Below are 16721 nucleotides of genomic sequence, written 5' to 3' on the forward strand. Positions count from 1 at the left end.
CTTTATTTGTTCCCAGTGCCCTTAGTATCAGAGTAACCTTTTCATTGCACCTTAAGCCAAAGAAAGACCTACCATTGTTAGGTCTTAACAATTTAGTAGCCATTTGAGAAGATAAAATGTATAAATTGAAAGGAAAATCATATTTTCATTTTATTTTTAAATAACCACGTTACTGCCGGTGAGACATGTGTGGCTGTTGGGGCACGGCTTCTCCAGCCTGGGAGTCATTTTGGACAGTGTCACCCCCTTTCCCATCCCACATGACTTTTCATGCAGGACTTGGTTTTTCTGTTTGCTTGTTTTCCTTTTTAGTCATGGTAACCATCTGAGACCTGGCTCTGTGTTGATATGACATGAGGGAAATAATGTAACACAATCTGATACTGGACCTATAAAACTATATTGAGTTTGATCATTCTCACCGCAAGGTGCATTTCCCTTGAAACTTTAAAATAGTCTCAATATCCTGGGAGTTTATTGTAGTACCCACGGATATCTCTGTACGGTTTAGGGACCGTGGGACTATATTATTTACTGAATATTTTCCTTTAATCAGCTCACATTTTGTTTTTATATTTTTTGACTTATCTTCATTGTGACCATTAACGTGTATGAGAGACTGTCTCTTCCTAATATATAATAAAATCCATATACCACCTTAAAAATCATTTCATATATTACTAGTGATACTCTGTACTTTAAAAGAATATGACACTTCTTAATTTGAAATAGCAAAAAAATGTTTAACAATTTATTGTCTTCCAAGTATATGATTTTTTTAAAAAACACTTTACTTTTTATGGCAATTTTAGGTTCAGAGCAAAATGGACCTGAAGTTGTAGAGAGTTCCTATATACCTCCTACTCCTGCATGTATATAGCTTCCCCTGATATTAATACCCCCCCACCAGAGTGAGACATTCTAACAGTGGATGAATCTACACTGACATAGCATTATCACTACTTGACCTAAGGGTTGACTGTTAGCAATGCATATCCTTTGAGTTTGGACAACTGCATAGTGACCGCTAACCATCTTTGCAATATCATGTTCAATAGTCACTGTTCTAAAATCCCCCGTGCTCACCTTGTTAAGTGTCTGATTTCTGTTTTCCTTTTAGGAACTTGAAATGCAGGCTCGAGCTCACGGACTTTCCCTTATCCCATCCACGGGTCTCTGCTCTCCAGATCTGGTGAGTCGGATCATCAAGCAGGAACCCGCTCTTGAGAACTGCAACCAAGACCTCCTCCAGCATCACGCAGACCTCACGTGCACAACCACCCTGGATCTCACGGACGGCACCATCAGCTTCAACAACAGCCTCGGGGCTGGGACTGAGAGCAGCCAAGCCTACAGCGTCCCCACGAAAATGGGGTCCAAACTGGAAGACATCCTCATGGACGATACCCTTTCTCCTGTTGGCATAACTGATCCACTTCTTTCCTCGGTGTCCCCCGGAGCATCCAAAACCAGCAGCCGAAGGAGCAGTATGAGCATGGAGGAAACCGAGCACGCTTGCTAGCAGATTCTCCCCGCTCCGCTTTCTCACAAACTGCTTCCTTTCTTGATCAGCAGATTTAATAATTTACCTGAAAGGGGTTTTTCTTGATCATTTTCTTTTAATATGAAAAAAAAAATTTTTTTTCATGCTTTATCAATAGCCCAGGATATATTTTATTTTTAGAATTTTGTGAAACAGACTTGTATATTCTATTTTACAACTACAAATGCCTCCAAAGTATTGTACGGTAGTGTACAGTATCTGTGAACTGACTACACCCAGACTTTAGCTTTCAGAGCAAGAGGATTTTTGCGTCAGAAAAATTTCTGTCCGTTTTTATTCAGGGGAAACTTGGTTTGTTATCTGTATGCCCGCAGCTTCCTTGGAAATGAAGTGTAAAGTTTGATTGAAAGAATGTAAAGCAACCAAAAAAGAGAGAGAGAAAAAGGGAGAGAGAGAGAGAGAGACAGAGAGGAGAGGGGTGGGGAAAAAAAAGAAGAAAAAAGGAATCGGTACTAACCTTTTTCCATTTTGTAAATGTATTGATTCATTGGTACTGCCTTAAAGATACAGTACCCTTTTAGCATCATTTAGTCTTTATACTGCAAATTCTTTAAAGAAATACTGTATTCTGTAAAAGAAAAAAAAAATGCACCCATTTTCATGTGGATTGTCTGGTTAGAAAACAACCAATACCTTAGGTACAACTGAATTGAAAGGAGATATAGACCAAGGCTCTGAAACATGGAGTCTCATCTTCCTCTTCACTCTGTGCTCTGTTACAGTTTTGCTCATCAATGAATGTGATTCAGTTTTTCATGAGATATATTTTCTTTTGAAATGGACATTAATGTCCTCTCAAAGCAAAATATTGAGGAGCACTGAAAGTTGTTTTGTTTTCTCAATTTCACTTTTGATAAGAAAACCAAACTGGGCACATTTCTAATTGGCTTTACTCTTTTTAAATTATGTTTTACTGTTCATTTGATTTGTACAGATTCTTTATTATCATTGTTATTTTCATTATGTTTGTATTAATTTGTAAGAAAATGCATCTTAAAATGGCAAGTTTTCAATATTTTTACAACTCACTAGTGGTTTTCCGCATTCTTTGTACACACACGAAAGAAAACTTTTATGCAAGGTCTTGCATTTAAAGAGAGCTTTGTGAATATTTTGTATATTACAGTCTCACTCAGAACTGTTTTTCCACACATTTAAGGTGTAGTATAAATAGGCTAAAACTGGCTTTCAAAAGAGAAACAACTTACATATTTATTTTTAGTGATATAAAACTAGCAATATTCTTGGAGAATGATAACCATAGCGTTAATATGCCTGTTATGGTCATTTAAATTGGGGTTTATTTCAGCAAACCTGAATGTTTTTTAAAGAGAGAAATACTGTATTGGCCAATTACTGTTACTTGATAACAATGTTTTAACAAACAGCAATGTTGTAAAGTTAGTTTCAGTGCATTATCTACTTGTATAGTCCTATGCAATAACGGTAGTGTCACATATATTCTATCAGGCCTAGATGTTTTATACAGATGACATATGGTGTTAAGAGGCAGGCTGTTGAATGGAATTTCTCAGTAGCAGCCTACGATTGAATAGCAAGTGGCATAAAGCATATCCATTCAGAATGAAGTGCCTTAAATATAGCAGTAGTCTCTAGCACTGACTGAACTGTAATGTAGGAGAAAGTTTCAAGACGGTATCTATAATCAAGAGGGACGTGTAGCATGGTGCCTATGTAGACAATAGAAGAGCTTCCAGTTTTCCTTCAGATATTTTTAATATGAAATATATTTTAGTGACAGAGTGCCAACTTCTTTCATCAGGAAACCTTATTCAGGAGGGTTTTTTTGTTTCTGTTTTTGTTTTAAGAAAAACAGTTTAAATGTCAAATGTGAATTGGTGATGGGTATTGGAGGGTTCAGGGGGAAGGAGTGATTGTCAGATATGTGAATGGATGGCTTACATGAAAATAATCAACTGCATAGTTCCCATGCACGTTGGGCAATGAGAATCCTTGGAAACATTGATGATGCTATCAGTTTTATAGCTTTATGACTTAAGGGGGTAGGGAAAATTAGTTCCCATTCTTTCAACCCCTCTTAATTGTATAGCTCTTTTCCTAGAATAGTGATGTAAATCTGCATGAACAGCTAATTGTACCATAGTGTTCGTTGATACAATCATAGCATTGTCTGTTTTTTCTCTTCATATTTATATGGGGGGAGGGGAGCTGGGTGCAAAAGTCAAAGATTGCAATGGTATGATGCTAGTTTTCCTTAGCTGATCGTGAGAGTTCTTAAAAATAGAACAAGGTTGACTCACCCATGGCCCAGGGAATTTGGCCAGGGTTAAGCCAACTTATAGAAAGCTTTGTTGAAAGACAGCATGGCATGTTGCACCACTGCCCTGACACTCGCAGCTCCCGAGCTCACCATCGCCTGCTTCTCCATCCCCTTCTTAACAGACAGTTTCTGGGAGGGAACAGGTGAGCAAGCTCAGGGGAATGCTGCAACCTCGGGGGTGGTTTTATTTATTTCTTTTTTGCCAAATAGAGTGCGCATATGTTTTAGGGACTAGCTAAGCCAAGAGGTGGTGGTTTGGGCTCACTGTTTGTGACAAGGAGAACGGTCCACACCACTCCCCCCACCCCTGAGTGCACAGTTGTGACTCGGGGTTGGGCCTCCGTATGGAGTAACCAAAATGCCAAACTTGTACACCTGCCTCTGAGTATGGCAATGGAAATACCAAACCTTCTGACGTTGCCAAAAAACCATACAACCAACCTGGTCATACATAGGATGACAGAGTTCTTTCTGGTTGTTTTAAAATATTAAAGCAATAAGAACAAATAAAATACATAGGGAAGTTAAAAGATATAAAATAAAGCACAAAGGAATGCACTTATTAATATTTTTGAAAAATGCACTGGGGAAAGTTGATGTTGATAACAGTATATTAAAAAAAAAAAAACCCTATTTCTTGAAAAAATAAACGACAAATGACTGTCTCTTGCGGACGCTTGGTACTGTAATGTTAATACTAGTCACCTGCTCTTGGATGCAGCAATAATTTCTGTATGGTCCATAGCACTGTATATTATGGATCAATATTAATGTATCCAGTGAAATAATTGAACTGTTGTTCTTGATAGCCTCATTAAAGCATTTGGTTTTTCACATAGTGGTGGCCAGTTGTGTTTGGTTAATGCCAATTTTGAATATTGTCTGCCTTATCAAAAAAATAGTGCACAATTTCTTCTGACTTAATGAATAACAAATTGCATGAAAAATTTTAAAATGCCGGTAAGTACTTTTTTTTTAATTTTAAATACCACTCTCTAAGATACTACTTTTTGATTACTTTATGACTTGCAGTCAGATGAACTGTAATTATCCAGTTTTTTCCCCACTCTGAATTTGGGGAGTTTTTAAAGTTCCAAATGCCATGAATTCATTTAGATATAGGAGCTTATTTTAAATGTTTCAGTGAAAGGTGGCTTTACAAAGAGAGAAATTGTCAGAGAAACTCTTGCATATTTACAAAAAAGGTATTGGGTTTTTAAAATACAAATTTGTGATAATGAAAGCTTAGTATACCCAGGTTGTCAGCTCCTGGCTGGCTTTTTTTTTTTTTTTTTAAGTACTTAATAATCACTTGATAAATGTTGAATTTGAATTGAAAAGTGTCAGACAAAACATGTCTCTATTCCCTAGCTACACCTTAAACTTCTGCCCTTTTAAAAAAATCATCTGGTTTAACCTCTGGAGAAAATGAGCAAGAAACTTCCCGTAATGTTTCTAATTTGATTGTCAGCTTTTTCTTAAGCTTGAATTTTTTTCCCCCTTAAATTGTAATATACAATAATCGAGCCTTTTCTTTTTCAGAGTTAGTTGAATCATTTATATTTTCCATAGACATGTGATTGTGTGATGTCTTTAAAAATGCGTAAAGTAGGAAGATTTCCTATCTGAACAAGAGAATTTCCTGGACCACAATGAGAGCAGGTAAGTTGAAAGTTGGGGCTTTTCACCTCAGAGAGTCTGTACCCAGACTTTAACCCAAATTTCTGACCTGTTCGTACACACTCAGTTCACAATCTATAAGGATCCTCAGTCTCTAGCTCTGCGCGCCCCTCCCCATCCCAAATTGTTATCTTAACATCAGACATTTGCCTACAGCTTGTATGATTGTACTTCATACCCAGAGACTTACCTTTCTTAAATCTTTATTAAGCAAACCCACTTAAAAAGCAAACAGATTGATCCATGAAATGGCAAAGCATAGACTTCAGCTAAATTTACTCATTTTGAATCTTTGCCTGTTTCCAGCTGTGTGATTTTGAGCAATTTACTTAGCTTCTCTGTGCCTCCATTTTCTTTCTGTTCATTGGAAATAATAAAAGCAGCTACCACAAAGTGGTCTTGTGAAGAGTATTCAAATCATTGAGCTAGAATTTTTGCTTGGCAGCACATGGTAAATATTCAATATGTATAGCTATTTGTATTTTATCATCGTAACCACTTTCATTATTAAAATAGAAGAATACTCCCGGGTCACCTAAAATCATCATATGTGTCAACAGAAGCATGCACATTTTGAGAAATGCTGTATTTTAGTATATGGCTGATGTTTGTGTGAATTGGCAAGGTGACGGAACCCACAGGCTACTTTAGAGAAGAGGACATTATTGTCTCTAGGATCCAGGATTAAAATATTTTAGAGCACTAGCAATAAATCCAATTTACTACATTGTAACAACATCTTCAGCACAAATGACCTAAAATTTAACTTGTCTTAAACCTTTCTGCTCTGCACATATGCCTCTGCTGTGAGAAATGCTGTTTCCAGAAACTCTACCTTGCTGAAACTGGAATCTCTATTGTATTCCTTAGAGAATTATTTTTTTAATCCTTTATGATACACACAGGTGTCATGTATCTAAGGAGAGGTATCTTGTATATATCCTATCTGTTCACTTGTCTATCAGTATGTAAATGTTTTTCAGGTTTTTATTTTCAATTATACTTACATTTGATGACTTCTTTAGAACACCATCTGAGGAGTTAATCTTCCTAATCCAGCCAACATAAATGAACCTTTAGAACCACTGTGTTTTTATTTTTTTGTGTATGCCAAGATTTAATGCATAGCCAAGTAGCATGAGAAAAGCTCATTTAAGAGGAGTGTTGTAAAGTTAGATTTTTCATTACATTTAGAGAGAGATGGCAATGATGTCTTAATTCTCTGCTGCCACCTCTGAAGCCCAATAGCCATGGTTTCATGTCCTCACCCATGCTAACATGAATCTCTGTCATATACAGCTTGTGCAGAATATAAATGAAAAAGCTTCCATTCCATTCCCAGTTTTCCCAAGAACCACGTACCTCCCCCTTCCCACCAAATACAGAGTACATTTACCATATTAAAATTGTCAGACTTGTTTATATATGAAATTTAGACATGGCTAATCTTATTTGTGTTCAATATTTATAGATCTTTGGAGCCTATTACCTCTACCAGATACACTGGAAAGTAATATGACTGTACCCAAATCCAAATAAATCTCAGCAACATGTCTAAATGGTAAAGGCAGTTTGCTTTTGAAAAATTTGCATTTTAAATTTCTAATTATGGAGTCAGCTAAAGTTATAACCAAATGGGTGCAATTGTCACTCAAAGTTCCTTACATATTATTCAGACAGCAAAATCTGTGTAGATAGAAGCCAGTAAACTAGTGTTTCCCAAACTTTGCTTTATGGAACTCATTCCACAAGCTGTTCCAAAAGTTGCTTTGGGGAATAGGGGTTTGGAGGTGGGGGTAGGAAAGAAAATGCTTTAGTTAATTTTCTGAAAGTTCACTTTGGGCAATACCGTGTTAATCCAATTATAATAGTCATCTACTGCAAGACTTTTCACATTCTGAAATATGAAAATGTGCATGAGGGTTTTCAGGACTGGAAATAGTATGTAACATCTCCTAATCTTTTTGACTGTGTGTGTGTGTGTATGTGTATGTGTATAAAATGCTTGTTAATAGTTCCAAAGAATGTCATTTGGAAAATTCTGGAGATTTTGCAGAAATTTTATGGAGTTGATAAGGTAAATTTCTTCTGTTTTCCTAAGGTAAGTGTGTTTACACTTGTTAATTGTTCTGTAGGATGAAAATGCTGTCATTAAAACATTGTTATTCATGAGTAAGCATTTTATCTTAGGTTTTCATTTCCAATGAAAATATAAAATTCTGGTTAAGGAATCTATTGCCATTCAGATATCATTATTCCTGGATTCAAAAAGTAATTTGTGTTTTGATTTTTAGTGAATATATAAATTCTGGTTATGCTCATATTCAGTGTACCCTTTCTATGAGTGTTTTTTTTTTTTTTTAAAGGCCTTTATAATACATGTTTCTCACTCCTTTAAACAGAGACACCTGATAATTTGGGAAGGAGGGTGGAGGTCTTGGTCACAGGGCAATTGGTTTATAACTTTAGGTCCTGCTCATTGGTTTTTTGGTGGAAGGAAGTTAGGAAGAATTCAGAATTTCCAGTCTTGTCAATGATTTCTTTTTTTAATGTAGGCAAATCCTGTGTGTGTGTGCTAAGTCACTTCAGTCGTGTTTGACCTTTGAGACCCAGTAGACCATAGCCCACCAGGCTTCTCTGTATACGGATTCTACAGACAAGAATACTGGAGTGGGTTGCCATGCCCTCCACCAGGGGATCTTCCTGAACCAGGGATCAAACCTGCATCTCATCTCCTGCATTGGCAGGCAGGTTCTTTACCACTGGGGCCACCTGGGAAGCCCCAAATCTTGTAGGTTAGATTTCAAAATGTCAGTTACTAATTGCTTGTAGGCTAACCCAGAAAATCTATGCTAATCATCAAGTACCTGAAGTATATTACGTTAACTTATTAAGACTGTTCTAGAATGGAAATACCCAGTATTACAAAGTCTGAGGAAAACACATTAACACATCTTTTCCACTCCTTACAAATGAGATTGGAAATTTATTTCACTCATATTGTTCAGTTTCCATTCTTTGCTTGATGATAAATGATGAACAGAGGAATTCCTATCCAATGAGAAAGGAATTTATTGGCTCACATCACCAAGATGTCTAAATGGTGATTGTAATTTCCTGTGTGCCAGAGTTCAAGGGCTTAAACAAGGCACTCTCTCTGCCTCTCTGTAGTTTTCTGTGCTTGTTGGTTTTGTTCTCTGTGTTTTGGCTGTGCAGTATGGCGTGAAGGATCTTCGTGCCCTGACCAGGTATCGAATTCATGCCTCTGCAGTGAGAGCACAGTGTCTTAACTGCTAGAGAAGGCCCTCTATAGTTTTCTTGACTCTGCCCTCCTCTCTGCAGGTGAATCTTCTCCATGAGCACTCCTCTGGGAGTTCCAAGGTCCAGTTGAAAGCCAGCACCTCTTCCCTGTTGCTAAGGCCAAGTCCCCATATTAGGTCTGAAGAGGCCTACTTGAGCGTGACCGCCATGGCTCAAGGATGGAACGTGCCAGATGGCCAGCTCTGGGTCATCTGGGTCCACTCCAGTAGATTCAGTGGTCAGCGCCTAAACTATGTGAACCAAGAGAAAGGGAGGTGAGATTCACCCAGATTCCAGATGGTGATGCTCCTCTAAAAATACGGCAGAGAGGACTTTAGGCAGGCAGAACAACAGATACTCATCACTGTACCTTTGGAGGGGATTGGGCAAGCTCTCCCTTTTCTAAACTCTTGTTTACTGGTACTCCCAGATGTACCAGTTTAGGATTTTTCTTCCTTCTACCTTAACCACAGTATGAGGGGAAGGGAGAGAAGGAAGGTGTTAAATTCCTATATCTGCATCTCCCTCCTCTTCATCATTCATGGCTAGGTTTTCATAAATTATTTTCCAGCCCCCACCCCCAACAACCACCACCACATAATCCTCTGCCAGATGGATATCCTAAGACCCAAGCTTTTCAGTAAGATGCCCAGGGGACTCATGAAGTATACAGTCCTCTAAATACACAGGGACTCTTACTTCTGTCATTTCCAAAGCCCATTGTGTTGTCATAACAACTTGACATAAAGCGACAGAAGCCAAACTCCACTGAGTTAAACTGAAAGGGAGGTTTTACTGATAAAAACTCCAGGAGTGAAACTTGCAGTAGTGACTTCAGATGCCCAAACGAAACCTCCGAGTCAGCGGCTCTCTGTCTTTCTTGTTTTTGCTCTCTTTTCTCTGGCCTTCATTCTTAACTAGACTTTCCCTGTGAGATCGCAAAATGACCAGTGGCCCCAAACCACCCTTGCTTGTTTATCAGCCAGCCTAGAAAAGGCATTTCTGTCCTTCCAGAGTCTCCTTGGCCTGATTTGGCCAGTAGGCATCTTCCTGGACCAATGACTGTTGGCAGGAGTGGGGCATAGGCAGGCCACATACTTCCCGCCTTGAGCCAGGTGGACTCGGCCCCTCTCGAGTGGAAACAGGCAGCCCTGCAAGCTGGAAGGTGGTCCTCCTGTGGCCCTTGTTCAGATGTCCTTTCTGCCTGTGACCATCTAATGTTTGCTTTTCCGACAATTGGCTCCTTATCATTTACATTTCAGATTAAAATTTACCTCCTCAGAGAAGAGAGTATTGACCACTTGACATAAAGCAAGCTCTGCTTGTGTTTTCTTAACACCCATTTCCTTCCATTTCTTCTCCCTCTTCTTCTCCTTCTTCCCCTTCACCCCCTTCCTCTCTGCTCCCTCTCGTCACCTTCCTTTTTCCTTCCTTAAATCAATTTGAACTTGTTTCCTGTCACTTAGGTATAAAATAATCATATTTGTGACTAGTAGGCCAGGACTGGCAAGTCTTGCCATAATACTGTCAATAAAAATACAGCCTATTTAAAATGAAAAATGTAACGTTGGGAAAAAGTTATAGGTTAAAATCAACTGTTTGCTAGGATTATGGAAATACCTGTTTATAAGTACATGGTACTGTGCTGTGCTAAATCGCTTCGTCGTGTCCAACTCTGTGACCCCGTGGACTGTAGCCTGCCGGGCTCCTCTGTTCATGGAATTCTCCAGGCAAGAATACTGGAGTGGGTTGTCATTCCCGTCTCCAGGGGGGCCCTCCCAATCCAGGGATTGAACCCAGGTCACCCACATTGCAGGTGGATTCCTTATCAACTGAGCTACCTGGGAAGCCCTTACAAGTACATTACCATGTTTTATTTACATGAGTTCTTGGAAGAAGAAAAGCCCCCTATGAATTGATTCTAGATAACCAATCTCTCTAATTGGCCAAAATTTCTCTTCAGTGTTTTATTTATTTATTATTTTGTTGCATTAGGTCTTGGTGGCTGTGCGGGCTTTGTCTAGTCCTGGCAAGGGTGGGGCTTCTCTGCCTTTCAGTGTACATGCTTCTCTTTGCTGCCGCTCGAGGACTCCACGGCTTCGTTTCATCCCTAGGGTGCAGGTTCGGTAGTTGTGGCACACCAGGCTTTAGTTGCTCTTCATCTCATAGGATCTTCCCGGACCAGGGATAGAACCCCTGTCTCCTGCATTGGCAGACAGATTCTTAACTATTGGACCACTAGGAAAGTTCATCTTCATCATTTTTGATGGTAGACTTTCTCTAGTGTATTAATCTCTATCTCTTGAAACAGAATATAAGGAATGTAATGTTAACCTGTGTTTGATGGCACAGGCCATCTTTAAGGTCATTCCTTCCTTGAGCTGGGATACAGTGGTGTCCTTTGGGGCTTCAGAGATGGAATGGAGCTTGCAGTCTTTAAATGAAAAGCCTTGAGAGAGCAGCGTTCTTACCTTGTCTTCTTTCTTCCCCAACCCTTCAAATTTACTGCTAAAACTCCGCAGTGGGTTCAGGTGAGCTGCTAATCCACTTGAGTCATTATCAGTTTACAGATGTGTGTCTTGCATGAGGAAGACACACGTGAAATACGAAGATCTGGGTGTTCTCTGCGTGTGCAGTGCATGAACTTCATTGCTTTCATTTGGGCTCTACAGAAACTTTTTTCCTCCCCTCCACCGTTGGACTTTGGCTTATAGAAAAGTTCCTGGATTGGTGACCTGGTTAAAGAGGTTTTGCTATGATTAGAAACACAGGCCAGACTCCTTGGGGTCATGGGGTTCTGTTTTGCTCAGCCGCTGGTAAGCCATTCTTCCTGTGCTTTGCAGGAATTCCACAAATTTAGTCCAGCTCAGACGGTGACCGGGGTCAACAAAGATTTTTTTTTTTAAAGGGCTTGATATTTAATACTGTGGACTTTGCAAGTCAAGAGGCAAAATCAAGGAATGTCACTACTTGTATAAAAAGAGAGAAAATGAATTACCACAAATGTTTCATTGGTGAGCCTCAAGGTATAATAGTAACAATTGAGTACTGTGTTTGTAGCTCAGATCTACTCATGAAAAGAAAGGAGTTCTCTTTTGAGGGGAACAACTTTTGGCTTAGTTGGAGTTTGGAGTTAGTGTTTCCTAACACTGACTAAATTGATTGTAAATGTTGATCAAATTGATTGTAAATCTTCATTTGTAAAGGCCAGTCACCTCACAGGCTGTTCAGAAGCAGGTGGTAAGTCAGATTCGGGCCATAATTTCCAGTCTCTGGTCTCTGACTTAGACAGATAATTGTCCCTATTTTCTCTTCTTCCTTTTAATGATAGAATGCTCTGAATTTTAGCTCAGCTTATAGCCACGTTGCTCACTTCCTTTTCTTTCCAGCCTCCCTTGCAACTAGGTGAGACCATGTCCTTGAATTCTGGATAATAGGATGTGAGCAGCCCTCTATGTGTTACTTCCTATGGGCTGGAAAAGAGGGAGAGCTGAAACAGCTGCTTGGAACGGGGAGACAGCTGCCCGACGACTGTAGCACAGCTGTCCTCCAGCCCCGCACCTCTCATATCCAGACTGTATGTGAAAAAGAAAGGGACTCCTCTAAAGTCTGTAGTCTGAAATCTTGTGTTATCACTTGGCTGTGCTCGAAAACATACTATATGCTTATTGAAAGGAAGCAATGTTTTCTCCTCTTCCTTCTCCTTTTTTCCCCTGCTCTTCCTCTTCATCCTTTTCTTTAACGACGTTACTTGAGGATTTTCACTATGTTTTACTGGCCTACTACTCAAATAATGTAAATCAGTGCATTTTTTCCCCTACCTAAGCAAAAACAGATTTAAATTTCTCTTTGTAGCTTGGATGAGGATAGTTGAATTAGAATTTAAAAGCCATCTAAGGATTTTTGTGTGTTTCCTAAACAAGGCTTATGAGATTTAGTTATTCTTTTGTAACACTAGGAAGAAAAAAGAAAAGTAAACCAAAACATGGGAGGCGTATCTTACTTTGGTTAGTGAAAACTAGTGGCAGATTTAATCTCTTCATTGGGATTATTATACAAGACTCGGTAACAGCCTTGGGTATTTATTTCTTCTGTTGTCCCCTGAACTTTTTATTTAATCATATCTAGTTTGAGATGAAGAATCCCTGAAAAGAGAACAACTTATCTATATACACATTGCCAAAAATCGAAAATTATACAGTGAAACTATAAATGCTATGCACTGTGGGGAAAGAAGCCTAAAATGCCATTTTCCTCATCATTTTTTAAGGGTGTGGGATATGTAATAGCTTCTCAGGCAAATAATTTTAGACCATCTCAGAGGGCTGGAGTGAAGATTAATAAGAGAAAATATAAAAAAAACAGTTATTTCCACATTTAACAACACTTGATGGTTATTGTTATTTTCTCTCCAGTTGTGTCTATACTAGTGTTTTCTTTTAAACAATAGTTGTCTTTTCTCCATATAAAATAATTTTATTATTAGCCAATATATCTTAGTATCTATAAAGCCCAAACTGCATTTAGCCATAAATAGTGTTTGAAATGGTTGTTGTTGTTCAGTCACTAAGTTGTGTCTGACTCTTGGTGACCCCATGGGCTGGCAGCACACCAAGCTTCCCTGTTCTTCACTATCGCCTGGAGTTTGCTCGGATTCATGTCTGAGTTGGTGATACCATCTCACCATCTCATTCTTTGCTACCCTCTTCTCTTTTTGCCTTCAATCTTTCCCAGCATCAGGGCCTTTTCCAATGGGTTATCCCTTTGCATTAAGTGGCCAAAGTATTGGAGCTGAAATAATATAAAAACATCCAACTTCGTTTCTCTTGTTATCTTTCAAGTATAATTCCTTGAGGGAAAAGACCAGTTGTTCTTTTTCTTTTGTTAAAAAGGCTAACAGAATCTTCTCAAATAGGTTTGCAGTTTTCTGCATGACCACACAAGTTCCACACAAGCCACACCAGTGGATTTGATTTCAGTGCCCTCCACTTACAATCGTATAACCTTGGGCTAGAAATCTAACATGTCTCTACCTGTCTTTCTTTGACTGTAAATGTCCATAAATAATATTTCTTACCTCGGACAGTTGTGAGGCTAAATTAATGAATACATGTCAGAGACACTTATCACAGGCTAATATTCAGATGTCAGCTCTTACTGTGCACTAGAGGCTAATTTTTTTCTTGGACCAACCTTCCAGTCTAGCAATGAGCAGCTCTACCCCACTGCCTTGCTTTTCTTGTTTGCTTCCCAGCTCTTCTACTTATCTCTTGTTGCATAAGAAACCCACTTGAAATCATGGCATAAGACAAAAGACATCCTATTTTGCTCATGGCTTCTGCGGGTCAGGAACTTGGACAGGACCTAGCTGGCATGGTTGGTGTTATCTCTGCTCCATGATGTCTGGGGCCACAGCTGGGAGGATGTCGACAGCTGGCCGTGACTCAGCAGCTGAGGGCTAGACTCCTCCAGAGGCTTCTTGGCGCCCAAGCCGGGGTGACTCAAAGCCTTGGCTCGGCTGAGGCTGTTGACCACAGTGCCCACACGTGGCCTTTCCATGTGGCTTGGGTTTCACTTAGCTTGGTGGCTGGTGTCTGAGAGGGAGGAAGCCAAGAGCCGGTGTTTCACAAAACCCAGACGGCTAGCTGCATGGCTTTAAGACCTGGCTTCACAGGTCCGAAGGCATTACTTCCACTTCTCTACTGATCAGAGCAATCACTGGCCCTCTCTGATTTCGGAGGAGGCAGGGACATGGATCCCCCTATGGATGGGAGAAGTGTCAAAGATTTAAAGTCTTTTTTTCTTTTTTTTAAAAAACTTTCCTCTTATAAATTTGGCTCTGTTTCATCGTTAAGCACTTGTTCCCAGAGTTCTGCTGGCTACAGGTTTCTAGGTCTTCCTCGATTGCTGGGTCTTCGTGGATTAGGATTTAACTAGTCCTAAACCCCTTTAATTTGGACCCTGAGGCATCTTTGTTAACCTTCGCTTGCTGCTTCCACAGCCCTGACAGCGTTGCCTGTTATTGCCCATCCCCATCCCCTGGCTCTCACTTCCTTCCTTTGCTCCAGTTCCACATCCCCACAAAGAACTTACTGGGTAGAATCATGTTTTCATGTCATACTAACCCAAGCTTTGCCTCTGTATTATAACCTCCTCCTTGATGTCTCCACAATTTCACGAAGCTTGATTATTCTGTGTTCATGGATCCTGAAGAGGGATGTGACTTCAGAAGATTGAAAAAACAGAGGAGGCTCTTCATAGTGAGATAGGAAAGACTTCACAGCACAGGAACAACACTTGGAGACAAAAATTTCTTTTAACGGACTCCAAAAGATTCCCGAGTTAGGGGGAAAGAAAAAGTCAGGAGGCAGAGGTGTTGGTGGACACCAGAGAAACAGGTCTTGTGCAGTGTAACTTAGACAGCCTGGGGAGATGGCAAAAACCTCAGGTAGTTTGGTGGGATCTGAGAGCAGAGAGGGCAGGAAGGTCTTCCCAGCTAAGTTCCTAAAGATGAAGCCATTCTGTAGAGGACAGAAGGACTCCTGGAGCATTTAGGTAGAGTAGGGCCTTTAGGCAGCATTATCACCTGCTCGGAACACCTGGCATTAATGAAGAAAACAACTGGTTGGGAAGGACCTTACAGAGAAGGCTGTGAGGGAAGACTCGTCAGTAACCTACCTGGGCCCATTGCCAAGGATCAGAGACAGTGGCATGGGGGACCTGAAGCTTTGCTTACCCTAATGCCTCTTTTTTTAAAGGGTCCCTCGAATCTGAGGCAAAACCTTTTGAGAAAAGGAATGGAACCCCCAATTTCAAAGATTATCCTTCCACCTCCTTAATAAGAGCTGGGAAACTCCAGTTAGCAATGAAGTCTAATTTTAGGGGGGAAAAAAAACAAGTTTCCCCTCCCCCCCCACACACACACCTAAATGTGTATACTGCAGTACTGTGTGGTCACTGTATGCATTTACTGTTTTGAATTGAGATAGGTTTCCAGAGGGAGGGGAATGTATACAGTGGAATACCATATGGTATTGGTTTCTCAATGATCAATTCTAACTTCCATGGTCTTGGAATTTTATTATATATTGGATTTTTGTCAGATATGTTGGCAAGGGCTTAAAAGAGCTATAGAGTATGTGAAAATTGTTGTGAAGGAGAGTTACCGTTCATTCATTTAAACCTTACTGAGCAATCACTCTATGTCAAACATTGTGTCAGGTGTTGAAGTTACAGAGGTAAAAAAGGACATAGTCTTTGCCCTTGAAAATGAGCCTCACGTCCTCACAGCTTTGGAACAGGCTGATTTCTTGGTCCCATAAACTAGGTCTTAACGTTCATAGATACATAAAGATGTGTAGGGAATCTGGTCAATTTAGAAAAAAGTATTTTCTTAGAGCTTCTTCCTCCAAACATGTAATAGTGGCAATTCCCCTCTTCCGTGGATGGGTCAGCAGACTCCAGAAGAAGTCTTAAAATACGCATATCCGTGTATATCCATCTCCATACACGCTATCTCTGTTTTCTGTAGTAGGGTGTCCTGCCATTGGAAGATGTTGTTTAGTCGCTTAGTCATGCCTGACTCTTTGCGACCCCATGGACTGTGGCCCTCCAGGCTCCTCTGTCCATGGGGTTTTCCCAGGCAAGAATACTGGAGTGGGTTGCCATTTCCTCCTCCAGGGGATCTTCCCAACCCAGGGATCAAACCCACATCTCCTGCGTTGGCAGGTGAATTCATTACCACTGAGCCACCTGGGAAGTGCCATTGGAAGATAAATTTAGATGAAATTCATTGGCTTTATAATGATCTTTGTTCACATGAAATCTACAGAAATAAACAGTTATCACCAATTCCTTTTTTCTCTGGTGTCAGTG

At 39.9% G+C, this 16721-nt stretch overlaps 1 protein-coding gene across 5 annotated transcripts in view; it reads left to right on the forward strand.

Moving 5' to 3' along the window:
- Positions 1 to 4704, forward strand: part of MITF (melanocyte inducing transcription factor) — a 224935-nt gene extending 220231 nt beyond the window's left edge. For all 5 annotated transcript variants that reach the window (XM_043441848.1, XM_043441853.1, XM_043441850.1 and 2 more), the window contains exon 10: positions 1121 to 4704. In XM_043441848.1, coding sequence (XP_043297783.1) covers positions 1121 to 1522 — 402 coding nt within the window. In that variant the 3' untranslated portion in view covers positions 1523 to 4704. The remainder of the gene's footprint in view (positions 1 to 1120) is intronic.
- The last annotated feature ends 12017 nt before the right edge of the window (positions 4705 to 16721 follow it).

The sequence above is a fragment of the Cervus canadensis genome, chromosome 22, assembly GCF_019320065.1.
Source record: "Cervus canadensis isolate Bull #8, Minnesota chromosome 22, ASM1932006v1, whole genome shotgun sequence".
Taxonomy (NCBI): domain Eukaryota; kingdom Metazoa; phylum Chordata; class Mammalia; order Artiodactyla; family Cervidae; genus Cervus; species Cervus canadensis.